General features: G+C 42.4%; 1 protein-coding gene across 3 annotated transcripts in view; it reads left to right on the top strand.

The window, feature by feature from the left end:
- The window catches only part of ndrg3 (NDRG family member 3), a 33,772-nt gene that overhangs the window by 5,133 nt on the left and 1,629 nt on the right, over positions 1-27,010 (top strand). Inside the window, exons 2-16 of one of the 3 annotated variants that reach the window (XM_022745138.1) lie at positions 8,080-8,163; positions 11,128-11,160; positions 20,887-20,992; positions 21,154-21,274; positions 21,556-21,618; positions 21,716-21,776; positions 22,813-22,899; positions 24,081-24,137; positions 24,562-24,665; positions 24,961-25,026; positions 25,121-25,172; positions 25,294-25,341; positions 25,436-25,471; positions 25,580-25,631; positions 26,889-26,927. In XM_022745138.1, the coding sequence (XP_022600859.1) occupies positions 8,107-8,163; positions 11,128-11,160; positions 20,887-20,992; positions 21,154-21,274; positions 21,556-21,618; positions 21,716-21,776; positions 22,813-22,899; positions 24,081-24,137; positions 24,562-24,665; positions 24,961-25,026; positions 25,121-25,172; positions 25,294-25,341; positions 25,436-25,471; positions 25,580-25,631; positions 26,889-26,927 (982 nt within the window). In that variant the 5' untranslated portion in view covers positions 8,080-8,106. Of the gene's footprint in view, positions 1-8,079; positions 8,164-11,127; positions 11,161-16,475; positions 16,861-20,886; positions 20,993-21,153; positions 21,275-21,555; positions 21,619-21,715; positions 21,777-22,812; positions 22,900-24,080; positions 24,138-24,561; positions 24,666-24,960; positions 25,027-25,120; positions 25,173-25,293; positions 25,342-25,435; positions 25,472-25,579; positions 25,632-26,888; positions 26,928-27,010 lie in introns of those variants that run through there. The other 2 variants (XM_022745139.1, XM_022745140.1) reach the window with 2 other exon arrangements.

Genomic DNA, 27,010 nt, shown 5'->3' with positions numbered 1-27,010 from the left:
CTGTACATTCCAATAGTTCACACTTAGAACCTGTAATGTAGAGTCATTGATGTCTTTTGTAGGGCTGGGTGATGTGAACTAAAATCTGTATCGCAATAAATCATTACAGGACACAAGCACTTCTAAGAGTCAAAACACATTGACCCATGAGAATCACTTAAAATTGATATTCAGCTGGCTGTGGGGACCACTTCTTTACTCATACGTAAAGGCCAAAATAGATGCCTGGGTGACTCTGTGAGGCTATATAATACAATGTACTGTGCAGGGAGAAACAAAACATGGAAGGGCTGACTCACACACCAAGGCCTAATATATCATACACATACAAAATTAGTAACTGCTACTTACACTTCCTTGTCTGACACAGGCCTAATGGATAAATTGCGCTTCCGGTTTGCTGGTTTGAAACATTACTTCACCGATGGAAAATATTGCTGTTGGTCTCTGGGTCCGTATTAATGCAGTAAATTTAGCATGCCACTGGAATTTATGACATATAATTTCACAAACCACAGCACTGTATTTAGGGAGCCAGTCGGTTGTCCTCTGAGACTCTCTCTAGTTGTGTGCGTCTTCATGTACGAGGTGAAGCATGCTGATGATGCCAATAGATATGCGGTTATAAATCAGTACAGCCAGATGCTGCTCTTTAATCTCATAAGACCATTAGCAGATAAAGTGGCCCCTGACAGAATAATGTAATTCTTTAAAAGCCCTCAGAGAGTAATGAGAGGGGTCTTGCACTCAGTGGCCCTGCAGGATTAGATATGTGTATGTGGATTGTATGGTAGGTGTTAATGTCGATGTGTGCATACTTTTAATTATCTGAGACTGTGTGTGTCTGTATGGACATTATGTGCCCGTTTACATGGATGTGTGTTTGTGAGTTCTACAGAGACTGTCCCCAATCCTGCATAGAGTGTAGAGGTTCGGGTTAGGGTGTGTGTAGAGGGGGATCTTCTTTTTGGCAGACATATCAGTGCAGTGGCTGCTACGTGCCAATGAGTGTCTTTGCTGGGGAACCAGACTTTTCTTCACAGACACACACACACACACACACAGAAATATTCAACTGATGGAAAATAAGTTTAGGATTTCCTCTATTAAAAGATGCAGCTGTTCGGTTTATTATACAGATGTTTTGAGGAGGCAAACATGCGCACTGAGTGAATATCACAACCCAGAAGACAAGGTCACAAATCTCCTCCCACACACAAATGCAGTAGGATGCATATGTGCGTTTTATACCTTCACAGTAGCACTTGCAATATTGTTCTTGTGTGTGTTATCTCCCATGTCCCGTCCAAGTACAACCTCTGCTACATTTTTATCACTTGCATTGTGAGTTATGACTGGCCCCAGGCTCAGGATATTAAATGTGATGGTGACTGAGAGAGAGTGCCATCAGATTCAGTTTTCCAAAGAAGGGATAAGTCAATCATAGTAATGCAGTATTTAGCGTTTATTAGACCTTTTTAATCCTGGATGGATCAAACAAGAAGTTTGGTATTTTGAGGATGAACATTTGTTTCTCTTATTAAATGTCTTAAAATAACTTCTAGCAGAGTGAGTCACGTGTTTTGCTTTGTCTTCTCCTCAGTGGTCCTCTGCATATATAGTATCTGTGTGTATAAATGTGAACTTATACCTGAGCAGGATCTGCATCTCAAAGTGAACCTCCAGTGTTTTCAGTTTGGTTTCAAAAGCAGTTGGGTGTTGTTCCATTTTGAGGTGAGAAAATGGATAAGAATAGACCATTTCGTGACAGAAAAAGACATCAGAGATATGTCTCATCATAGTTTTTGTTGCATTGTCAAAAGAAAATAAAAAAAGGATCTGTCATCTGGTATCAGGAGAATCATATAAACTGTAAGGAGCATGATGGAGCCTCAGGACAGCAAGCTGTCATTTAATTAAGTAGACGTGAAGCATGGGGAGATGTGTGCGTGTGTGTGCACATGTGAGTGTGTGCTGGTCCCTACTCACTCATGTGTGTGTGTATTTGCTGACAGCGTCAGCAGGGAATGTTCAGTGCTATAGGTCAGCTTTTCCGTGATGGAAAACAAAAGAGCAGACTCAGATCAGATTTCCTTCTGGGTCTTGTCCCTTGTCTCTAGAATAGAATTGGACGGATTGAATAAAATTCAACCGTCCTTTCTATCACTCATGTTGTTATTGACCTGAAAGGAGGGGGAGGTGGGGGCTAAAATGCCAAACAAATGGATTTTCCTTTTCTAATTCTCTTACCAAATTGCTCAGGTTAGAGCAGTAATCTGGAACTGAGCCTTGTCACAGTCCATTAGCTTTACTCCGGTGCAGATTGCTGTAAACACTGGCTTGGCCTGGTTATGAAAAGTTTTCTAGTGACGTACCCTCTGGATGGAAAAGTCTCCCAGTCTAAGGCTAAGGCGTGACCACACTGGTGACTGTACAGGGACAAGTTGTTTCCACTTGTTTGAAGCCCTGACGGCAAAACACTCCTGCACATAAAGAAGAGCGCACATAGACATTCGGCTGTCTGAATGGTTGGCAGGAGGGTAGTATCTCTGGAATTTGTGGTGGCCTATTTTCTCTTGTGATGTGAAGCCTGGTGAAGTGCTGACTGAAGACCAGGGCTCCAGTTGAGGACAGACATGCTTGTGTTCTTCCGTGTCATTAGAATAATTTGGCTCCCAGAGAAAGCCGACAGGCAGAGGACACTGCTTCTCTTGGCTGGAGACAAATTGGTAATTGTCAGTAGCTGCGCCCCAAATCAGGGGCTGGATGTTTTAATGGATGCCACCCAATAAGGTGTGTTCTTCAGAGGCTACCAAGGCCTGACTGAACCTGATCCTTTGCTCTGAAGGAGACAGTCAAGTCAAAGCATGCAAAAATAATGGCTCATTTGGATGACATTTATCAACTTGTAATGTCAAAAATATTTGACTAGGAAGAAAAAGATGAAAAAGTTTAGAAACCAGTGATAAATTGGGATAAGTTTCATAATACCTGAGTTTATAGTTCAATATATAATGGACAGCTAGCAAAAAGTGTACCAGGTTAACATATATCTAAAATGTATATAACTCTTAATTTCTAATTTATATCCGACTTCCAACTTTTAATTGCAGTGGCCTTTTTATTGGTCTATACTGATTGACTAAGTGAATGCAAATACCTGGTAAGTGTGATGTGATCACATGATATTTCTTGACTTAAGTTGCAAAGTTACATTAGTAGTCTCCTTCAAATTTAGTTAACAAAAGGCTTATTTGGAAGAGTTGGTATAGAAATGCAGACTTAGGAGGATCCAGCTCCTAAAGTGGGACACACCAACAATGTTTTGCCTATGTAGAGCTGTCACCACCCCATGCAGTGGCTGGGCAGCTACAGTCATAATGATGTGTTGATGTGGCTGTGATGTGGAGGAGGAATAAATGATGACTAATGCTTTTTCTTTGTGTGATACTGTAGTCAAGTGATTGTTTTGTCTTGTCTGCATCACTACCACAGCATTTTTCATAATTCATGGTCAAATTCCTTCATACAGGGTTTGTGTAAAAATATATTTTTTTATTCTACTGTCAAGTAAGATACTTCTTCAAAACTGAAACTGTTTGCACATCTAGAGAACCAAAACATTAAACAAAATGTCTGCAATTTCAAGCAAGAAACCCTTTGGCAGGCGACTAAAAAACATCCTTCAAGTAGAGTTTGATCAACATCAAGGAACCGTATGAGGTTAAAGTAAATATAATAAATAAACCATGATGTTTTTGAATTAATACATTCGCAATCTGTGTGTTGTGGGGTAAAACTCTCAACGACTCATATTTACAGCAACTGCTCTTCTTACTCTGACTGTAAGAAGTTTTGATCTTGTTGATTCGTTTATCAGGCTACACCTATCCAGGTTGACATTTCCCATATAGTCTGTTCAAATCAGAGCCAATGTACTAGAGGTGACTGACTGAAGAAGTCTGGATTCTTGTATATCAAAATCAGGCATCATTTTGCCACATTTTGTACAATTTCTTTTGTGTTTTGCACGGCAGATTAAGTTGAACAGCAGGCTGTCACACAACCCTCCACCCTCACCATGTTTGCTGTACACATCTCCCCACTGCAGAGGGTGACAATGTGTGAACGGTAAAAGATTCCAGCTTTACATCACCATGGCAATATGCCTGTTGGCTGAGTCAGGGTCTCCATAGGGACACAGAGGCAGGTTAATATGAGGTCATCATGGTGACATTCACCTCGGTCAACCTGAGACCAGAGAGGTCAGAGTCAAAGCATGAGTTCAGAGTTGTGATGCGAATGATGATGATGACAGCAGTTGACTCTGTAGTCACGGTTGCCATGGCAATAAAGAGGAAAGAAGACTAATTGAACAGGCTTAAGGGAGGGTCACCATCACAGCTGGGCTCTCAGTCGTCCATCATGCAGCCTGACTAGACTTCCTGACGACCCAAGGTGAGCTGGAGATGGATAGACAAAAAGAGAGTGTGAGAGAGAGAGGAGGAAGAGGAGGAGAAAGATGTGGGAGGGAGGTAGGAGGAGGAGCAGGGGATGTGTTCATCGATCACTCAGCACCGTCTGCTGACATGGCAGCTACAGGACTCCTTTTTGTTGGCAGAGATACCATATATCTACAGTAGGCGTTTTGGCACACGCCTCTGTATGAAGGTAAAGGCATGTCCTCTCTCTTCTTACAGCAGTACATATAGGATGATGTTTGTGAGGTTGGCAGCAGTGCTTGCCAACAGGAGAGAAGGAGCGATGTAAATAAGTTATCCATTTATTACACTGACAGATTTCAACATGCCTTTGCAATTCTTTCAATGTAGACATTGGGTCAGAATTGAAAACCTTCTGGTCTCCTGGAGGCAGCGCTGACGCTAGACTGTAATGAAGGCTGACCTTTGCTGCACGGAAGGGGCCACATGGTTTTCCTCTGACACGATTTGTTTCTGCTGTCATTTGTTCACCTAGCACAGCCCCCTGGTCCCTCGCTGCGTGGCATAATATTTAGTGCTGAGCCGAGGCTCTGCTGGAAGCTGCACACTGTGTAGGAAAATGGACTTGAAGAACAGATGAAGGAAGTCATGTGTGAGAGTCGGCATGTACTTCACGTGTTTCTCAGTTTCAAGCAGAAGAGCTGAGTAAAACAGATTCTGGTGACAGGGAGACCATTTGTGAGAGCGATCCGTTACAACATACAGTCCTGCTGCCGAGGCTGTAGGGACTCGTTCAACATCATCTCTCAGTCCTTCCCCCATCCTCTTCCACATTAATGGTATGGTGTGAATATAGGACAAACCCCGCAAGCTGCACAGATTGCAAATGGAATTTCCCTCCTGTCATCTGGGACTACTTCTCCTGATTTTCTATTGCAACTACACTAACCGTTGCTGTCATATCTAGACAGTTTGCATGGCTCATTTGAGTCTGTGTGATTGTCGGGTAAACGCCGCTGAAAGCACATGTTTAGAGCTTCAGTTCCTCTCATTTCTATCACTATCTATTCCCCTTGTCTCCTTGCCTCACATCTCTCCCTTGGGGCTAGCCCAGCTCAGAATAAACATCGGCGACCAGCTTTGTCTCTATGGCAACAGCTGCGCAGGCTGAAGAGTAATGCAGGCATGGAGTAGGTAGGAAAGGGTTGCAATGGTGGTGGATGCTGCTAAATGTGGTGTTGCTGGTGTTTTCTCAGGTGATTTGATGCACAGTTAAGGGTTGTGAGATCTACTTCAGATAGAAACCGAAGAATGAAGCACAGGATGATGGTGGGGAAGTGATGGTTGCTAGTTGCCCGGGTTACCCAGTATAAGGGGGTCAGTGGGGTTGGGCTGTGAAAGCCGCCCAGTCAATCTGTCAGTTGGTTTAAGCCCACCCTGACCCCGTCTCCCTTAACACCTCGATTACCGAGCTAGCCGGCTACAATTAAAGCGGCCTTTGCCTCCATCCCACTTTCTGTGACAGTCTGAGGAAGTGTTGGATTGATCCGGCCAATACGCTCAATCCGCTCAAGCATGCAGAGTATTTGTTTTTCTTTTTTCCTTGTTCACTTGTCTAAATATTATTTAGTTCCACCATTGAGCCGGATTTGTCAGCAGGGATTTTTCTGGGCATGTTTTCACTCCCCATGCTGATGGCTGAGTATTTCCAACACTCAATTTTTCTATTCCCCCCCCACCCTGCTTTATGTAATTTGAGGATTGGGCTCAGTTGCATCCATCTGCTTCCCTGGTTGTTTCCAAGCAAGGTGCTGTCTGTTGCCAGAGCAGGATGACCTCTGACCTTATTCATGCGTCAACAGGCAGCTGTCTGTTCAGACCTCTGTCAGGCAATCAGAGGATGAAACTGCTGGTAACACAGACCTAACGTGATGTCATCATTGCTGGTACCTCCCGTTGTTGGTTGGCCGCAAGACTCATCACTATTCAACCCTGAATGTTATCTGATACCAGTAGCTCAAGGTCGTTCAAGGGGGTTGGCTCTGTCTCAGGAAGTGATTGTAGCTGCTTTTCCAATTGGCTAGTACTCTAACCAATTGCATATGCCCTTACTTGTTGCTTTCTTGTGTTAGCATCATATGCATCTGTTCAGATAAACGCAGTCCTCAAAGGCTGTTTGCGGTGCGGTGCAGGCTGATTTGGCTTTGTCTTCCAGTTGTAAGCAGTGACCTAGAAGAGGCGGAGGCTCCATCTGTTGTTATGTGCAACATGAGCCACTCTGCTGGGTACAGCCAGGTAATTTAATACCACTTCCTGTCCTCACCTTGTGCAAACAGGCAAGGCTGAAGAGGTACCATTTCAAGGAAAGTGGGGGAGGGGGCATTTTTGTGTCAGTGTTCTTGTTCAGTAATTATGTGCATGGACAAACGGCTGGCTTCAAGGGGAAAACAAATGAGGTGGGCTTTAGAGCTTCTTGTTAAACCTGGCCTGATCCATCTTTGTGTGTGTGCATGTTTGCACACCACCTGTGTGAACCGAAAGTGTGACCTTTCCTTGAGAATTGATAGAGAAAATGCCCTCTATCCCCCTCCTTGTACCGTGTTATCACATTGTGCCAATATGGAATCAGGAAGGGAAGGTTCCCTAGAGAGAAAGAACATTACATTGTCAGCGCTGGACTTGTGACTTAGCTACCTGCAACCACTTACTTCAACCGCATACTGATCGATCAGTATCAGATGTGTAGGTTGTGTTGCCATAAACTGCACCTGGTGCTGAGATGGTGCTGAGACGATTAGTCTGACATACTGTAATTGTGAACTGAATCCCTGTGGGCTTTGAACTGCTGGACAAAACAAGGAACTTGAATTTGTCACCTTGGGTTTGGGGATGTTGTGATGGGCATATTTCTTTCCTGACATTTTATGGATTTAACAATTAGTATTTGACAATGATGAAAAACATAATTAGTGGGAGCAAATAGAACCACCATTAAATATAAGTCGGATATCAATCCAGACACCCTCTGTCAGTTCTGAAAAATTTTAATCATTCATTTTCAGACATGCATAAAAAGACAGACCTTACAATGACATCTTCCTCACCATGAATGAGCTTGTTCATTTGTGCCAAGAGTGAACAAAAAGACTGGGGGCTGTTTTATGTAATGCTCTTACTTGGAGTCCGACTGATTTATTTATTTTATTGGCTGATATTGGCCTATCACAGCTATATCGGTATCGGCGCATATATTCTCCGATATGCGCTCATATGAATACTTTTATTAAGAAGCAATAATGCAGTGGAAATGCTCAGGTCAAGTCAGGTTATATAGGCAGCATTTTACGTATATTTGATCCTTTGTTTTCATTGAAGTTAAATGTTTATTTATTGCACATTATTTGTTCTTATGTTTTTTTATTTATAGTTATTATTTTTTTACACTTATTTCATGTAATTCTCAGTGAAGTTTACCCTTTCAGTGCACTGATGTCATTTTGGACAATAAAGTTTATCGTTAAGCTGTAAAATATGCTGCTTTCATTACATATCTTTTTCACTACTCTTACCAATATACACAATTGCTTGCCTGACTGCAGAAGTGATTATAATGTTTTTCTCTCCATTTTTTGGACAGAGTGGTTTACAGTGACCAGAGAGGAAGATGGATGAGCTGCAGGATGTACAGCTGACTGAGATCAAGCCACTGCTGACCAATAAGGTGAGTTAGTGACAAGCTGCTACAGGGAACAGGCACACAACTGTGCGCCTGAACACATCTTTATAACCACACACACAAAGTGAACAGACTGTGTATTGTGTGCTCTAAAAGTGAATGAGCACCCCATATGGTACTCCCAGGCAAATACATACGCTAATACACCAGACATGCACACTCTGCAGTCCTGTTCATCAAAGTGAATTATTCATATCTTCTTGACTGTCGAGAGGGAAAAGAAAAGAAGGGAGAAAACGAGAGAGCAAGTCAACGGCAAAAAAGAGAATGTAGACGGAATGAGGCAAGAGAGAAGAAGAAAAGGGTGGTGTATAACGTAAGACAGTCAAGCAAGAACGCAGAGAGATCAAAGGAGAAGCTGGAAAAAACTGAACTCTTAATTTTTGAGAGCATGAAAGATTCTAGCAAGTGAGCGACAGCAAAAACAGATGTATGGAGGAGAAAAAAACACCCAATGGTAGATCAAAGCTCCTCACATCCTCTCCTGGCCTTCTCTTATATTTCTCCTTGTCGGGCTGTGTGCCAGTTAAGATAGATGTCTTGTGTGAGGTGACAGGGTGGGGAATATATATCATAAAACCTATCTGAATGAAGAAGACTGGCACTGACCTCTCACTCCACCTAGTGGCCAGCTCATTAAAAAGAGAAACCAGGAGTCTTGAAAGCAGACAAAGATGATGACATGATAACAATGATGAAAGAGGATTCTCATTTTCCTCTGCTGAAATGATGAAAACAAGTTCTGATTACCATTCAGATAATGCATCTATGAATGATTACACTAACGATGCAGCAAGGTAGGAGGGAGAAGTGTGGACTGTCTGCAGCAGGAAAGTACCCATAATAATGGTAAAGACCAGCTTAACAAGTATAATCAGCAAAGGTTAAAATTGTATGTAATTATATGGCAGTAGAACATACATATAAGGAGCTGTAAACTCGCAGCTTAGTGCAACAGTTGGCATGACAACAGATAAGACAGATGAGCACATTTGCATCGCACCATCTCTCGCATAAAAACTGTCATCGCCCTCAGCATGTGGGGCAGCTGACTGTGATGAAGGAGCTTTGTAAACAGTCCACAAACTGGTTTCATTATTAAACCAGGGGCTAATGTTGTCATGGAAATGTTTGTGCTGACATGTTGGGGTTCATTTATTGTAAATCCAAAGCAAGGATATTTTGTTTCTTCCTGTACCTGCATCATGTCTGTACAATACTGAGCAACTCAAATGCATTACAGAAACAGAAAAAGAGAAGACTTTGGCTGGAAACATGTTTTTACCACTCTTCCTGTTGCACAGCTATTTCAGTAGGAAGGAGAAAGAGGAAGCGTTATAGCTACCTCCTATAGTGCTGGGGAAGCTTCTCTGAAAGCATAACTACTTCACACTGAGAGAAGTTGAACTACAGCAAAGCTACTCTGGGGAGAAATCTAGTTTGGTAAACTAAAGCTACTCAGAAGAAATAGTTCAAACTACTTTGTAAACAAATTATCCAATTGACAATGTACATGTGATACAAAATTATAATAAAATGAAATACAAAGAAGTCACATGTCAGCAAAAAATGCCACTCAATTGAGTTTATTGAAAAAAGTGCTTATATGTTCAAAGGTCGTACATAGACGATTGCTGAAGTATGGCCATGGTGATTCTTCTTCAGGCTGAGATTCAGGAGGTTTACCCGTGATGATGTTGAGCAATGCCCTTGGTTTTTGCATATGCACTACACAGTGGTCAAGTGTGTGGTGAGGACTGCCTGACCAATGCATTGCCTGTGCATGCCTTCACACTGGTCAGGATGAAAAGGAGAGAAACAATGGTATAATAAAAAGAAAATTATTCTTTTCCTTTTATGGTCCAAACTTTTTTGTAGTTTCACTAGTTAACTACACAAAAATGGCAAAAAAAAAAAAAAAAAAAAAAAACTACTTAAATCACTATGCACATATAAATGCAGTTGAATTACCAGCAAGCAACTGCAAAATGCAGTTAAACTACTAGTTTAATTACATGTAGGTCACAACTCCCCAACACTGCTTTCCACCCTAGGGTCTAGAGGCAGCTATGATGCCAGACCTACTGGACTGGCTGACGACTGAATCCCACAAGAACCTTCTCTGTTGTCTGATGCCCACTTTCACTTCTCTGCCCATCTACCCTGTTTCCAGCTGACGGACTAAAGACAAAACACCAACTGACACAATGCTATGTAAAAATACTTTGAAGTACTACCATGAATTATGTTCAGTGCAGCAAAGTATTTAATTTTTATACTATTGAAAACTGATCTAATTCCACATACTGTTGTCTGTGTCCAAAACTATTAATGATGTTGATTTAAGATGCATAGAAGAAAAGGGGTTTTGCAGTCGTACCCACTTGTGGTCAGTGTTGTCACAGTTATGTGTGCTGACTTTAAAATCAGTTGGGCCAATTTATGTATAAACAACTAATGAAGTGCTAGCCACAGTAAGTCACATCCATCCATGTCATGCAGAAACTAATGCAGATACTCATAGTATTACACCAATGTGTGTATCTATGTATGTATATGTATATGTATAAGTATACATATATATATATATAGTTTATAATTTAATCCATTTAGTAGTCAATTCCTACACATATGAATCGTGCCTGGGTGGGAACTTTTTAGCGTGGACAACAGGAAGTTGCCTTGACACGGATTTGCACATTTATTTATTTCTCTTTATATTTATTTTCTTATTCTTTTAAAGATTTATTCTTTTTTATGGAACTTCTATTCATCGTCTTGTAAAAAAAGTGTGACACCAGCACATTAATTCTATTACTGTACACGTAAATGAACCCCCAGTGTGTAACAAAAGTAAATTAAGTAATGTTTGTGGCTTTACATAGAGAAACATGACATCTATGAGCCTGTGGTATATTTATTAACTTTCCTCTTTTACTTTTTTTGCAGAATGCTCGCAACTTTCAAGACTTCGACTGCCAGGTGAGTGCTGCTTTCTGCTCCTCCCTAAAGCACTGTTGTGCCATGTTTAGAGGGTAGTGGTTTTGCTAGTTGAAGGAGGTTGGGGTACTGGGGCATGGCCCCATTCTCTGCCCCCTTATTCTGAACCCATTTGCTTCCTTGCCCTACATCTGAACATTGTCTCTCACCAGCACCATGCACTTCTACCACACAACACATGCTGGTAGAAAGTGGAATTTTTTAATGGATAAATCAGTGAAAGTCATCCACCACACTGCCCATTAAATTTTCAAGGTGACACTGTTTGAATGTTTTCATTATACACAGTTTTTTCCTAGCTTGTTATCTTAGTTTGTCCTTTGTTCACACTGACTGTGAGCAAAACAGAAAAGCAATATATCAGCACCAAAACAGACCCCTTCCTGATTAACCTTCTGTTACTGTTGCTAATGTTCCTGTTAATGTGCATCTGTGACTATGGAGGGAAGGGCAAAATCATCACTTATAACTTTGAATACTGTTTTGGCTCATTCCATTGTACAGGTGAGTGACAAAGCCCAAAGACACTACCTGAGTCTGTACACATAATATTGCATATTGAGGGGTACGTTGAGTAGGGTAGGTTCTTGGCAGGTTGTTTAGTTATGCACCATTGAGGGACGAACCAATAACTTAAGGAATTGTAGAGTTTTTTTTTTAGGTTGGATGGATGCATACTGTGTCTGTGTGAAATTACTGCTTGTGTACTGGGAATCATTTGTACTAATATGAAAAGCCAATGCATTCACATTAGCAGCCTATTTAGTGGAGTTAGGACAGTGTGGGACATAGCCACTAAAAGAGATTTAGAGGTTAGCTTATTGGGACTCATTTCTAAAAACAAAGGCTTTGGGAGTGACAGCTGGATCATCCTTGCTAATGACTCAGAAAATTGTTAAATCATTAATGTAAGGACGGATACCCTGATGACCCAGCAGTTTGAATTTATGTAAAGACTGACATATTTGACTATTTCACAACACAAATTTGTCTGGGAACACTTATTTCATGTCATCCTGCTCTCTCTCACTTGTTACTGTCTACTGTCAAATCATAAGATGAAGGCAAAATCTTATGGGACTAACTGGAAGTTGACAATGTGCAATTACACATATGATGAGGACTTAAAGGGCATTATACTTTTCCAACCACTCTGGTCAAAGTAGATACAGCACTGCCTCCAGAGATTTTTAGTAGGACTTTGAGACTCTTACCCTGTGGCTTAATGGTCACCAAGGGTTACTCTTTGTAGAGTTCTACATTTCATGCCACAAAACAATGAAACAAAGAATTTGTGATAGGTGTAGCGATGGTTCTCTTGTCTCTGCTTGTGTGATGGAAATAGGTGATCTTAATAGAGTCCAGTATCTTTTAAGAGTTGTCTCAGGTAATATCTTCCACAATAGGATTGTAGTGTTAACAGAGACTGTGTGTGCCTTTTCACTGTAAGCATTTCAGCTACAGTCAAGTCTTTTTATGTGATAGAATAATTAACGCTGAGGAAAAAGAGGTATTGGCCTTGAGTAGGCAGTGTTCCAGATTCCTTTCTTTGCATGGGGAATAAGACTGCGCGTTCTCTGCCTCTGTGCTGCGCTGCTTGCAAGGAGTTTCTTACATGAGAAGGAGGGTCCTCCCACAGGCAAGCAAGCTCTCTGCTGTGTTTCATGAGCATCATGACGGCGAAGGGTTAAACCTTTCATCCCTCTCTCACTTTCTGCAGTCACGTCTGCTTCCAGCATCCCACCAGAGCTAAATATAGCTGCTGCAGGCAGGGGAGGAGAATATGCATGTTAGCTGATGCAGGCATGCTACATGCTCCCCAGCATCCATTCCGGTCTGCATTGCCACTAATACATTCATAAAACGCTGCACTCACCCACCTGCACCCAGCTACTCTCAGTGTGATATATATTTTTTTTACACTCATCCTCTTGTGATACAGTCCAGGTCCTGCAGTTGTTCTTTAAACAAAGAATTGTATCAGAATTAGTCTCAGTGGCATTGAGGCAGACTTAAGTGTATTTGACCTTATTTCCATGGCAGCCATTTTGACCTCACAGTCACATTCAACACCATGTCATAGTAGCAAAAGCACAGGTGTATAAATAATGAAATTAATGAGGACTGAATTCTATTTAGCTGCTTCAGGTTCAGGGTGCTGGTATTGTACATGCTGCCTCACTGTCACACTGTCAGTGGCTCCTGAGACACTCTAACAGAACAGAGTCGTTAATGTTATTAGTAACACCTGTGCCTTTGCTAGTGAAAATGTCTGCTATGAAAAAAGCATGTTGTCAAATTAGCTAGCAGTCTTGGGAACAGCTAAGAGAATTTGTGTAATCTTCTGTTTTACAAAACATAATAGCAGCAATTATGACAAAAGGAGTGTTGGCAGCTTACTAGCTATTTAGCAGTTAGCTATAGGGTTTCAGCTGCATTCTGGTAGCCAGCTTTAGTCAGCCAAAGATATTAACTTCATCAAATATGAATTTGTGTTCTTCCAGATTTTGGTAAATGGTAAATATGTGTGTACTTGTGTACCTTTATGTGTACATGTAGGAGAGACACAGTGTGCAGAATTCAGATGTGATATTAACCTCTTAATGTCTGTTGCTGAAATAAGGTTTTTTATTTCATTGCACCTGACTTCCACTGCCACATGGCTAGTACAGTAGGAGCCTACATGCAGTACAAGGCATTAGCAGCACATTTCACATGAACACAGTCTGTGGGAGGGTTCGTCAGCGCTGCACCATCTCACTGAGCAGCCGCTGTGACTTTCCAGCAGCTGTAGGACGAATCCAGCTGCCTTATCCTGCTAACTTCTCTGCTGCTAAAGCTCCTACCACAGGCGGTCCACAGGTACTGCAACAGTCATGTCAAAACCCTGAGCCCCTGCACGAGGAGGGTGGTGAGGTGGGGTCATAGAAAAGAACCTAAAGGGTGTGGTGCTGCAGTCCTGTGTCTTCTATGATGTCCTGCTTACGCCACTGAGAGGTAAAGGAGGGAGGAGGGAGTGAGTCAGCTTCCTCCACCCGTGGGACCTGCTGTGTTTTAAAGTGCATACTTAAGAACACCAAGTTACTTCATGGACATGGAAATGGCTGACTGTACATTTCAAAAATAGAACATATTGAGGTTGATGGAGTTTACTGTAGAGAGAAAAAGGCTGAGATGGTAACCATGGAATCGTTTTGTTTGATTTTATTGGCTCAGAATGTTTTGTAAGTTTATATGCCAATATTAGTTTATTTCTTTTTTAACAGTTGTTTTATAGCATCATCTCAAATTAGGTTTCACATTTCAGGGTTATGTTCACTTTTCATACATTCTCTTGCTGACCTTGTGCCACAGCAACACAACGACTAGAAGAGACTGTCTACTTTCTTGTACAGACAATGGCTGCCAAGTCATGCCTATTTTTTAAAATCCTCACTATCTCAGGAAGCTCAGCAGAGGGCGCTATAAGCCTGTTCATTTTGTGGCTGGAGGGCTGTGCCTTTGTGATGTCTTTTCGGTCTGCTGTTCTCATGCTGTTGAATGTCTGCTCTGAATATCATAAAGTTAGGCTGAAGCATGGCAGAAAAACAGTACATTTGTTAGCTGTAGCACAGTCACCATCTCAGAAGAGGGTAAAATCGATAATGTTATATGGTGGACCATGTCATGTCATGTTGTAGACAGCATAACAGATTTTCTTTCTGAATCTAATCTTTTTCTTGTGCATTTTTGCTTTTGTACATATGTGTAAATCAGACCTTAGATGCTGCTGTTGAGCTCAGATGAGCTATGCAGAGCAGCGTCACTGTGAGCCAGTGTGACTCCTCAGACCGCAGAGTCCCACTGAGACACTCGATGACTCAGTGTACGACACAAAGAGCCACCTGCTCTTTCGAGGCAAGGGTGTATTCGGTCACACAAATTGTTTCCATGAGCTGATGTGACTGAATGCATGTACACTTTAATCTGGAAAAAATATGTTTACACATTACAGTTTACGCACGATTAATCACATTCTTATCACGTTCTAGCCGAAATGTCATAACAGATTGTAATCACATTTTTGCAAACCGTATACTGTGAAGAAAGTGTCTGTGGAAACACAACATTGGACATACTACTCTATTGTGGCATCATATTATACAAAAACTACCAAATGTACATTTAAATATTTGTATTACTGTATTTGTTTACTCTGTACTATGAGTGTTTAGTCCTTTAAATGTGCATGTACTACATGTGTGTCAGTGGCACCCTCAGCTGGATAGGACAGTAAAAATGTAAAGGAGAAAAAGCAGTTTTTCAACCAAACATGCTGCTGCATCGAGTAACCAATGAAGCACCCCCCTGTCTTGGTCATGCCGCCCACTCTGTGCTGTTTGCATGTGTGCCATTGGCTGTGCATAACAGCCTGTCTCAGACAAAGGCGTGATGTCCTGCACTGCTAGCTGTTGTGCATATGACACAGGAGAGATATATATATATATATATATATAAGACATATGAGAAAAGGACAGATCAATAAACTATAGGGATCAAATGACTCAGTGGGAGGTTTAGAAGAAATAGATCCTTTCATACAGGTATAGTATAGTATAGGTGGTGTGGGGTTGCATTTTCTGGTGAGCCTGAAATATAATGAGGTTTACCTATATATATGCCAATATATATGCCAATACTGAAATAAACACCTGGGTATTACAGGAGGATTTACAGGATAAACAAGTGTTGCAGTATGGGCCAACATTTGCAGCAAAGCTATTGTTGGTGTGTGACACACTGCTGCATTTTATGCTAGTGCTTCTGAGAGACTCACTCTTGCACCTGGAAGTTATTAACTGTTGCGGATTATGGCCATTCACATTGAAATGTTTTTTATTCGGAAGCTGAGGTCATTTAGAGTCTTGTCTCTCTGCAAGGTGAATCTGGAGACAGTTGTTGAATCTCAGTGAGGAGCAGCCATTTTGCTGATGCAGAATTCAGGGGTGAGCTGTCAAAGTCAGCCTCCTCTCCTCTCCTCTCCTCTCCTCTCCTCTCCTCTCCTCTCCACTTTATCAGTATCACAGCGTGACGTCAGCAACCTACCCATTTTCCTGGACTGCCTCTGCATCCTTTGCACCCCATCACCCCTCTTTCACACACCCATCCTTCTCTTCCTCCCACTCTCCCCCTCCTCCTCTCTGTTCTCCTCTAAGCCCCACCCTCTCCCTCTACCCACCTGACCCGCCGCAATCCAATTAGACGCACCGATGGCTGGATGTACAGACGCACTGTGACTACCAAGCACAAACTGCAGTCTCACTCTCCTCCCCCTCTGTCTCTTTTCCTGCTCTCTTTCCCACCTCTTGTCTCTGTCTCTCTCTCGTTGTCTCTGCATTTTACCCAACCCCCCTCGTCTGCTTTCATTCAGATTATTTACCCATCTCCTCCTCGCTTCCTCTGCTGTGTCTTTCTCCTCCCTCTCTTCTTCTCTTCCTTGCCGCTGCTGCTCTAGCCGCCTCACCCTACATCCCTCCCTTCCAACTAGCGCTCCCTCCCTCCTCCTACTCCTCCTCCTTCTGGAGATCTTCAAAGCTGCCCAGCACACACTTGCACATAGCATAACACACTCCTCTCCTGCGTGGGAAAAACATGTCAGCTATTCTGGACCTGGACCAGATTGCATGCTCTGGGAATGGAGTGGTGAGTGACAAATGCATCTTGCCTGCCTTGACACACCTGGCTGGGTCCTTGCAGCAGGGGGTTTTGGTTCAGATTAGGAGAGGGGTTGTTGTGTGGTTTCCCCAAAGACAGGGTGACAGCAGCTGGCTCCAGGAAAGGGAAAGCTGGTGGTGGTCTTTCCTGGCTTGCTTGTCACCACCTTCGGCAGACAGCTGAGACTTTGGGCTTTTCTCTCTGAGCAGCTGACGGTGTTGGTTGAACATTTGTTCTTTGTGTATGTGTGTGTGTATGTGTGTTTAGGTCTACAGGTCACACAGTGCCCATGTGTGCTCTCAGCACAGGCTAAACATGCCCAGGGCGCAGTGGTGCATTTTAATGTGATGATATGAAAGATGCATGTGTGTAGCGCTCAAGTGTCTCTGAATCTTCAAATGCCACAACCAGAGGATGTGTACGTGCCTCTGTGTGTGGGTGTCCATCAACAGGGTCGCTGGTATTTGTGTGTTTCAGCGTGCATGTTTCAAATGTGTTTCTTTCTGTGTATCCATAACTACAGGGTAGTAGATGGTCCAAATTGCCAGCATTGTGTTCTTTATTCTGTTATCACTGAAAACAGGCGGGGAGGTCACTCACCCCCACACACACTGTAGCAACAACACACACCAAAACCACTGTTGTGGCTCCTTCCCTCCCCTGCAGAGACCTTGAGTTTGTAGTTTCAGCCCACTGCTTCGATGACACGCGCCTGCTGTGTGTGTGCTGCAGGTTGGGATGGGAGTGCTGCGTTTGTGTCAAAAAGGCGGTAGGATGGCTTGCACCAGGGATGATCCCACTGGAGCACATACATAGAAGATATGGATATGTTTGTGTGTGTGTGTGTGTGTGTGTGTGTGTGTGTGTGTGTGTGTGTGTGTGTGTGTGTGTGTGTGTGTGTGTGTGTGTGTGTGTGTGTGCGCGCACCAAAGTCATTTGCAGGCTGCTTGGTGTTTCTGCCCCGTAATGCTGCTCTCAAAGGTGATTGATGCTGTTCCAGGCAGGGCGGTGGAAAACAGGGAGGAGGGGCAGGAAGGATTGATAAGTGAGGGATTGCGGGAAGAGGAACAGCATGACATACTGCTCTCCTTTTGTCACCTCACCCCACCTCCTTCACTCGCCTTCATTCTGGGACCAAAACCCTAGACCTTACCTCGCACTCCTGAAGCCCCTCTGCTCAAAGCATGAACCCCTACTCAGTATTCCTGTCTCACATACAACACACCAAACATCCACATACACTTTTTGTCCAGCAGCTCGTCACCATGAGTGTATGAAAGGGGAAAAAGGTTGCTCTCATTGCAGTGCTCTCCTTTTTCCCCTCTAGCTGTCTAGGCTAGCAGCCCCACCCTACGTCTGTTTTCCTCTGATGCCTCTGTGTATACATATATAACTATATGTGTGTGTGTCTGAAAGAAAATGATGAGAGGCAGAGCTCTTAGATCAATACAGCTTCTACACCACGCCAAGAGCTAAATGGATAGATAAAAGGCCCTCTCCTTCACTCCCTTTCCACAGACCTTTTTTCCATGGTTCTTCACCCATGTTTGTGCCAGGACATGCCTGGAAGGACATGATAAATTAAAGCGATGCGCCCCTTCTGTTTTAAGGCACACCCTTTTGTTAGTCATACAAGACTCCCCCTGTCTTCTCTCTCTTTCCTCCTGTCTGTGTCACTCTGTCCCTGCTTTCACGCTCTATTTCATCCCATCTACTTCTACTTCTTTTTTTCTATCTATCTCATCTTCATTCTCTGTTTCCCCACTATGTTCCCACCACAATTTCATTTCCTACCAGTGGTTGGGTGTACTCGTCTTCTTTTTCCGGCGCATGTACAGCACACATGACTGAAGGCAGACATTTGAACAAGTGTGTTTGTCTTGTTTCTCAGAGCAGAGACACTGAGTGTCCTTGACTCTGTCCTTGCCTAAAAATGAAAATTCTGCAGCACCACAGTCATGGAGAGTTTCCTCTCCGTCTACAACAGCTTGTTCTGCCCCCCTACTATGACCGAGGTTTGCAGAATCATTTCATTATCTGTGAAAAGGCCTTCAATGAACACAAGGCTTCATTCCAGGAGAGTTTCTTCAGGGTTTATTCCATCTCAGGAACAGAGGTTACATTGAGTACCTGTAGACTGTAGCACACTATTGATAGCAGGCAGAGGGAATTGCTTTGTGTTTGTTCATAGTTTTCATGTTTGGTGCGACAGGCTAATCTCTGTATTAACACCCACTCAAACAAAGATGTCTCATTTCATTGCTGACAGGATGAGCACTTTCCCTCTTGCGTTACTGTGTCCATTACAGATTGCAGACACAAATTACTGCAGCTTTGTCCTTGAGAATTAACCTTCATCCCCTCTGAAGAGATTGTGACACATATCCATCAGCCAAATGCCTGCAGTGGGAATCCAAGGAGGGAAATGGTGTACAGTTGGAGACACACTCCCTCTGTGTCTGTCGGCCATAACCTGCGTCTCTCATCCACCCAGGCTCACTCTCTTTATTATTGATGACCAGTGGGCCTTGAGACCAGACGAGCTTTGGGCCCCGCCCGTTACTCCCTCCCTTCTCTGTGCAGTACACACACACACACACACACACACACACACACGTAACTACGTCACAGACAGTGTTGTGTGTTGCACCAAGTCATGCTGACGTTGGGAAGTGTATGTATGATACCAAGTGATGCTGAGGACAGTCTGGAAACTGGCTTTTTCACTTCCTGTATATTGTATCACTTTCCTTCTACAATCTTTCCCATAAGCACTAATGACAGCATGTTTTTGCTGTGTCATGTTTTCACTAATTTCCGCCTTTATATTTAAAGAAAATTGTCATCTGAAATTCCCTTTAAGCCGTTTGATGTGTTTCTCTTGCTGAGGCACAGAGAAGCACTAACGTAGGGCGTCCTTGTGCTTGATAGAGAAAGGAATTCAAAAGAAAGCAGTGAGAGATTGAAGCTGTTGTTAGCTCCTTGAATTTTAATGGGTCTCTCCGCAAAGACATTCAACAAATCAAATGACACTGGCATTTTTTGCAAAGTCACAGTTGTCAAAGTGCTGTGAGTTTCAGACTATTGGATAAAAACTATTTTCCCCAAATGAAAAGACTGTTTTCCAGAAAGCCGATTCAGTGCTTTGTTTGTCCAAGGGCACAGGGGATGTGTGGTGGAGACGAGAGGCGCATGCTCTGCATCCTCAATCTGAGACATAATCCCCAAATGTAGTGTTGGTCACTGAGTGTTTACTTTAGGGAATATGTGTCTCCTGTGTCTGATTTCTGTTCCCCTTCTGTGTTCAAGCTTTGTTGTAGCCCTGATGCAGATTTAACTTTTTCACTTGGTGAAAATATTTACAAGATTATGCTGGTCTTTCTGAATGACATGGATAAACTCTTACTTTGTGCTTGACTGAGATAATGTTCATTTAAAGAGAAAAAGCCCACACAATATAATTGATATTCCACTTTTATTGTCAAAAAATCTTATGAATAAAACAACACTAAAATTAATTTATCCTGCTAATGAGTCTGTGGAGCCACAGCCTGATGTACTGTAGCTTAGGCCATAGAACCAATAGAGCACTATTGAAATGATTGAAAACACTTGAAAGATTGGTGCATTGTGTAACATTCATCCATTACATTAAAATGGACAATGTAGTTAGTTCTGCAACTGCATTTTTGTTAATAGTGATTATCTGCGTGTCATACAGACATTCCTGTGCATGTAGGAGGATCCCTGTTAACACTGCTGTGCTGGTTCCACAGCAGAAATGGAAAACAAAACAATGGGCTGGGTTATAATAACTAAGGAATACGTCACCCAAATGTAATAGTATGGCTCTTTTATGTGTTTTTTGGATGTGAGGATCTGAGCTGAAAGCTACATCAGGCTTTAGCTACAAAGACAGATTGTCTTCTCAGCAAGCCTTTCCTCTTTACGCACAACAGGTACTGATCCTTCAGTTAATATAGTTCAACTGTTTGCTTTTCTCTGTGGCTGCAGGAGCATGACATTGAGACTCCCCATGGCGTTCTCCATGTGACAATGAGAGGCGTCCCCAAGGGCAACAGACCTGTCATCCTCACCTATCACGACATCGGCCTCAACCGTGAGTCAGCCAAAAATAGACAAATCAATACACAATGTCTTTGGGTGCGGTGAAATGGTTGTGTTTCACCCTATACACCTAAGAGCCACATTCAGGTCATTGACAGTTTGAACACCTAAACTCTCACATTTTGAGTTTGTCCTCTATTTGCACCTTTCCAGACAAGTCGTGCTTCAATACCCTGTTCAACTATGAGGACATGCAGGAGATCACGCAGCACTTTGCAGTGGTTCATGTGGACGCACCCGGGCAGCAGGAAGGTGCACCTCCCTTCCCCAGCGGGTGGGTGTCAGGCTGGTTGTGCATGCGCTGATAAATGGGAACACATTTATTTCAGTCCTGGTAGAAGAGCCGCAATCTATTCATTCTTTTTTAAGGAATTAAAGTGCACTGCTGGTTCATTTGTTAATGGAAGCACTTTAATTGTATAACCTATTAGTGAAAATCCTGTTTGAGTAGTGTGTCAGTATTTAAATTTATGACCAATCAGATTTTTGATTAATTCAAACTTGCCCCTATATGTGCTACTTGCACAGACTCATATGTATTTCATCTGTCTCCAGTTATCGCTACCCGACCATGGACGAATTGGCTGAAATGCTGCCCTCTGTGATGACTCAGCTCAAGTGAGTGGGCCCCCCCTTGTGATACCTGATCAATGATAATGTGCATAAATTGACTATATCATCTCCAGCCCCACGGTAACTGGTGGTTTCTCTGCAGGGTCAACAGCGTGATCGGCATTGGCGTTGGAGCTGGGGCGTACATCCTCACCCGCTTTGCAGTGAGTCAACATCAGGACCAGAGCATCTATACTATTCTTACTCTCCATCCCAGTCTTTTTTGTCTTCCTCTCTGTCTCACCTGGAATAATTGAGGGTTTTCAGGCCACACAGCTTGTTACACTGAACATTGAAGCCTCACATCAAACCCACACATGGCATCAGGTTGCTCTACAGTCTGCTGCATATGCTGCCATTCCCCAGATGATGAATCACCTTGGTGATTCTCTCCTTTTCAGTTGCTTTCGTCTTGTTTCCACACTCAACGCAGTGGAGCTAAAAATAAGCACAATCTATGTACAACAGAGCACAAGGAGCTAGAAATGACAGAGGAGCAAGGGAGCACTGAAAGATGAATAATGAAAAGAGAGGATATTTGTTTAGGGGTAAAAATAAAAAGGGGGGGGGGGTTGTTGGGAGTAGGAATCGTAGCACCGGGCTTTCTGTGGAGAGTCTGCTCTTGTTCAGAATACATAAAGCAAAATTGATACTGAAATGCATTTGCTTTAACTGGCTTGGAACAAAATGTGTTTACCCTTGATAGATTTATAGCAGCTGTTGCTGCATTGCATTTGCATCATGTTGAAAGCAGCATCCGCAGTATTCCCTCGGCAGATCTTAGATATCCCCAGACATCCTCGTTCTGTCTTCAGGCAATTCCAGAGCCGCACCCCTTCATTTAGATGCCAAGGATTCCACCTTCATTGTTTCATGTCCTCGTTTAAACAGACATGTTTCACTTTTTTATCATGTTAGAGAACATTGCAGTGTTTTTATCCTCTACCTGCACAACATGAAAAACTGAAAAACTTTTGATTGCGAAGATGTAGCTATGTCTGGGCACGATTCCTTTAGTTCACTGTACCAATGAATTCTCAGACTAAACCACCCTTTAAATGTACATGAGAGTGAAAACTAACCTGAAAACTGTAAGCACACCACAGCACACAAAATACAAGATACCACCAAAAAAATCATACTGTCAAGTCCCATAAGTCCCTTGCCGTTAACACTTGACATTTGTTCTTCCCCTCCCAGCTGAACAACCCGACTCTGGTGGAGGGACTGGTTCTGATTAACGTCGACCCATGTGCCGAAGGCTGGATTGACTGGGCAGCTTCAAAGGTCTGTATTACCACTGCAGTATGAAGCTAGAAAGTCCTAAGTATGCTCTGAAACACAGAGCTATTACTTAAATACTCGATCCGCCATTTCAGTTCAGTTTGCAGCCTTTTGTTAGGTTGTTATTAATGAATGCATGTTGTAGTTTAACCACCACACTGTATGCTCTCCACCTTAACAATACAATTTTGTAAAATGTTATTTATGCCCAGAATTCTATTATAATCTACTCTATCTGAAGCTGCCAGATTACTAGTTTTAGAATCATGAATTCTGACACCAAGCCAGACAATATGATATTATATAGATATTACAAGAGAAGATAAACATAGAAAAAAAGATAAACATAAAACTAGATTTTTTTTTACTGTAGTTTTGGACTTGATGGCATGGAAGACACAGGCAGGGCCTCTAATCCTGTGTTAATTTGATTATACCTGCTGTTTTTGGGTTGCGAGTTAATCAAAACTAAGCCTCACATTTTACACAATAAACCCGTCAGAGCAGCATGCAGTCTTTTAGAGTTCACTCATTTGGATTAGTTTCATTTTGAGTGGATTAATTGGCTTCAGGTCACAATGCTGTACTGTATTACTTTATTATAATACTGTGTACATTGTTGTGTGTACTGTACAAGATTGTTCAGGGAGAACATTCTTTTCAGTGTTAGTGTTACACACAGTCACAGAGCCAGGGGGAGCTTGATATAACTTTTGTCCTTATACATTTAAAAGAGCTTTCTAGTATCTGTTCTGCTGATATTACTTGGTTCAACCTGACAACGTTTAAGAAGGAAATTAAACAGTAGAGAAAAACTTTCACTGTTTCTTTTCTTTTTTTTTTTTAAGATTTTTTTTGCTGTTGTGCGTTTATTGGAGGGAGATAGACAGAGAGATGTGAAATGCAACAACAAAGGTCCTAGCTGAAATTGAAAGGACTGAGTTTATAATAGTGTGTGTCTTAAGCACTAGGTCACCAAGACACCCCATCCCTCACAATTTCTAAATCTGTTACATGGCTTCTCTGTGTATTTGCCTCCTTCAAAATTGATAATTATATCTGCCAGTATATACACTACATGTAAACATGGACATTGCCATATTTTGCCTTAAGGTTTCAGAGTAATTAAAAAAAGTCCCCTCTTGTCTGTTTTAACTGGGTCTGTCTTTTCCTCTTGTGTGCAGCTGTCTGGATGGACCAGTAATCTGGTGGATATCGTCATGGCTCACCACTTCAGCACTGTGAGTTCCTCTTGCAGCGCAGTATTACTCACTCCGTGCTGTTTTTTTTTTTTTAGTGTTGACCTTTTTCATTGACTGCATTAAAAAGTAACTGAACCTCAGGAGGCTTTTCTTGATTTCCCTTGATACCTCACCTCACTCTTATACAGACATTTACTAATTATTCTATTTCTGTCTTCCTGGATACATAGACTGCTGGTTTATGACATGTAGATTACTGGCTCAGTTTAATAACTAACAGAGCTGAAGCTAAGCATACTGCATATACAGACCCCTCTGTTTGTCTGAAAGACTAGTGCTAATTTAAACAGCTCCCTGTACATTCAGTACATGATACTTACATGCACTTTATATGCAGTCTAACTCTTCTTAGCAGAACAAAGATTTCCTGTTTGGGTCAGATTAACTCTTTTCTGTTCACCAGGATGAGCTGACAGAGAACCAGGAGCTGATCCAGACATATCGTCTGCATATCGCCCAAGATATCAACCAGGACAACCTGGCCCTCTTCTGTGGCTCCTACCAATAGTAAGATACAGTACATTATTATAAACTGTATATGAATGTTTTTAATAAACATTTATTGTGTTCTTGATAACATTTATGGGTGCAGTTGAGGCACATACATGTTTCCTCCAGTATCAGAACTTGCTGTCAGCCAGACCTGAATACATAGAAAGAAGCAATGCATCACAAAATATAAAGAACAAGGGTGTAATATAAGATCATAAGCTGCACTGAGAAGCAGGATTTCTGCAAATTCCCCTCACATTTTAGCCAGATCACATTCAGCTCTTAATCATAATTTGTCTCCCTGCACCAGCCGCCGGGACCTGGAGATCGAGAGGCCAGTCGTGGGTCTCAATGAGGACACAGTCAACACACTAACGTAGGTTTTGAGACCAGGATGAAACAAATACACATGTTTCTCTGAGTGCATGGTGTGATTTAAGAATGATTAAATCTAATCTGTTTCTGTGCAGGTGCCCCGCGTTGCTGGTGGTTGGTGACACATCACCTGCTGTGGAGGCTGTGGTGAGTTACACACAAACATTTCAGATTTATGAGGCTTCACAAAGAATTTGTTACAGCACCAAAGCAGTTGCTGTTCTTTCTCTTTTTTGAGCTCAATAGTAACCTCTCATTGATGTTTAAGGTGGAGTGCAATTCCAGGTTAAATCCGACCAAGACCACACTGCTAAAGGTCAAGGTTTTTATAATGACTTTTATAAAATTAATGTCATTCATTTTGTGGTTGTACAAATGATTAATTAATGAGACTGATAATGCTCTTTCAGATGGCTGATTGTGGAGGCCTGCCCCAGGTTGTGCAGGTGTGTATTTACTTTTTTAGACACAGATTCATGTCATCAAGGAGTTTTTCATCTAGCAGTTTTCTTGTCGAAATTATCCTCTAATTTTTATCCTTTATCTTTTCACAGCCAGGGAAACTTGCTGAGGCCTTCAAGTACTTTGTTCAGGGGATGGGCTACAGTAAGTAAACATGCTCACGTCATTCACTTCGTATGTTCAGAGAGTAAAAACTTCTTAATACATCTAAACATCTAAATATATCATGAAGCTGGTTCAAACTATATGTATCAAATGGTCAATGTCCAAAACTTGTTTACAGACTGATATCTCTCTGAGCTGACGTATTTGTGGTCAAGGTTTGTCTTATTGAATTTCCTGTTGACGAGTGCAGCGACAAGTGTTATTTAACTGAGAACTGTTTTCACCTCGGTCTTCTAAGAGCTGCTGCTGAACAGCCCTGCTGATGGGATTTGGACTGTGGCCAACAGTGCATGAAAAGACACTGTTTTTGTCAGCCTGGTCACGGAGAGGCAGCCTGTGCAAAGGTTGATGCTAACACAATTTCCTCTCTGCTCTTTGCAGTGTGTGGCACCCACACCCCTCAGTAGGTGAGGTGTTTGTGCTTCTAGCATGACTGAAATGACAGCAGCACTCCAGATGCACTGAACAGCAATTTATTTCCTGTTCAGTTCAGAGTGGGCCTAAAAGAATACTCTGTTTTTTTTGCCTGGTGTGCTTTTCTTTTCTATTCAGAACTGTTTAATGATGCAGAGACTCAAAGTGCATACTTAAACAGGCCTTTGGGTTTTTTTACAGTCATTCATCTGCCAACAACAACAAACACATTTCTGTCAGACCATAATGACTTGCAGTGCACCACACAGACTCTGATCCATGGATGGATGAAGTCATGAATGTAGGTTTGCTTGCTCTGGCCACACAGATGACGCCTGTGTGTGTTTCTGTAATGCTAATTCTCGTTTGCTCACTCCTGTTCCCAAACCCTTCACCATGGGAGGCACTCTCGGTTGTAGCTAGTATGTCAGTGCTTCAGTATTGCTTTAAAGGCCCCCGAGCCCCCCCCCCCCCGTTGAGTAAATGCCACTGCAGGATTAGAACAGATTAAAAAGAGTGTGTTGCACAGAGAAAGTGTGGAAAATAAATCTCAACACCTCAGCATGTTTCTAAAAGCTGTTTTTCCCTCATTAACACGTTGCCACAGTGTGAAATGTGACAGGGGAACGGCCAAAGAGAACAAAAAATAAAGCTGATTTTCTTACCTGTTGTTGCGAGCAGACAGTTAATTGTCCTCCACGACCGCCAAGCTGTGAGAGTGATCAGAAATAAACTGAGGTGGGATAAAGCAACATAAGAGCTACCTTCTCAACATTTCTCCCTTTCTCCCTCTTTCTTTCCTTCTTGAATCATTGCTTACAGTTCCCTACGTTCTCCTCAGTCACCTGAGCAACGAATCAGGTATCGGGTTCTTGAGCAACTGCCAGACTAGAATGCTATGAACCCAATGGCCTCGTAACACGGTGGATGAATGTCAATGTATG

The sequence above is a fragment of the Seriola dumerili genome, unplaced genomic scaffold, assembly GCF_002260705.1.
Source record: "Seriola dumerili isolate Sdu_G_001 unplaced genomic scaffold, Sdu_1.0 BDQW01000088.1, whole genome shotgun sequence".
Lineage (NCBI taxonomy): Eukaryota > Metazoa > Chordata > Actinopteri > Carangiformes > Carangidae > Seriola > Seriola dumerili.
The sequence above is the reverse complement of the archived record's forward strand: the minus strand, read 5'-3'. Positions and strand labels throughout refer to the sequence as shown.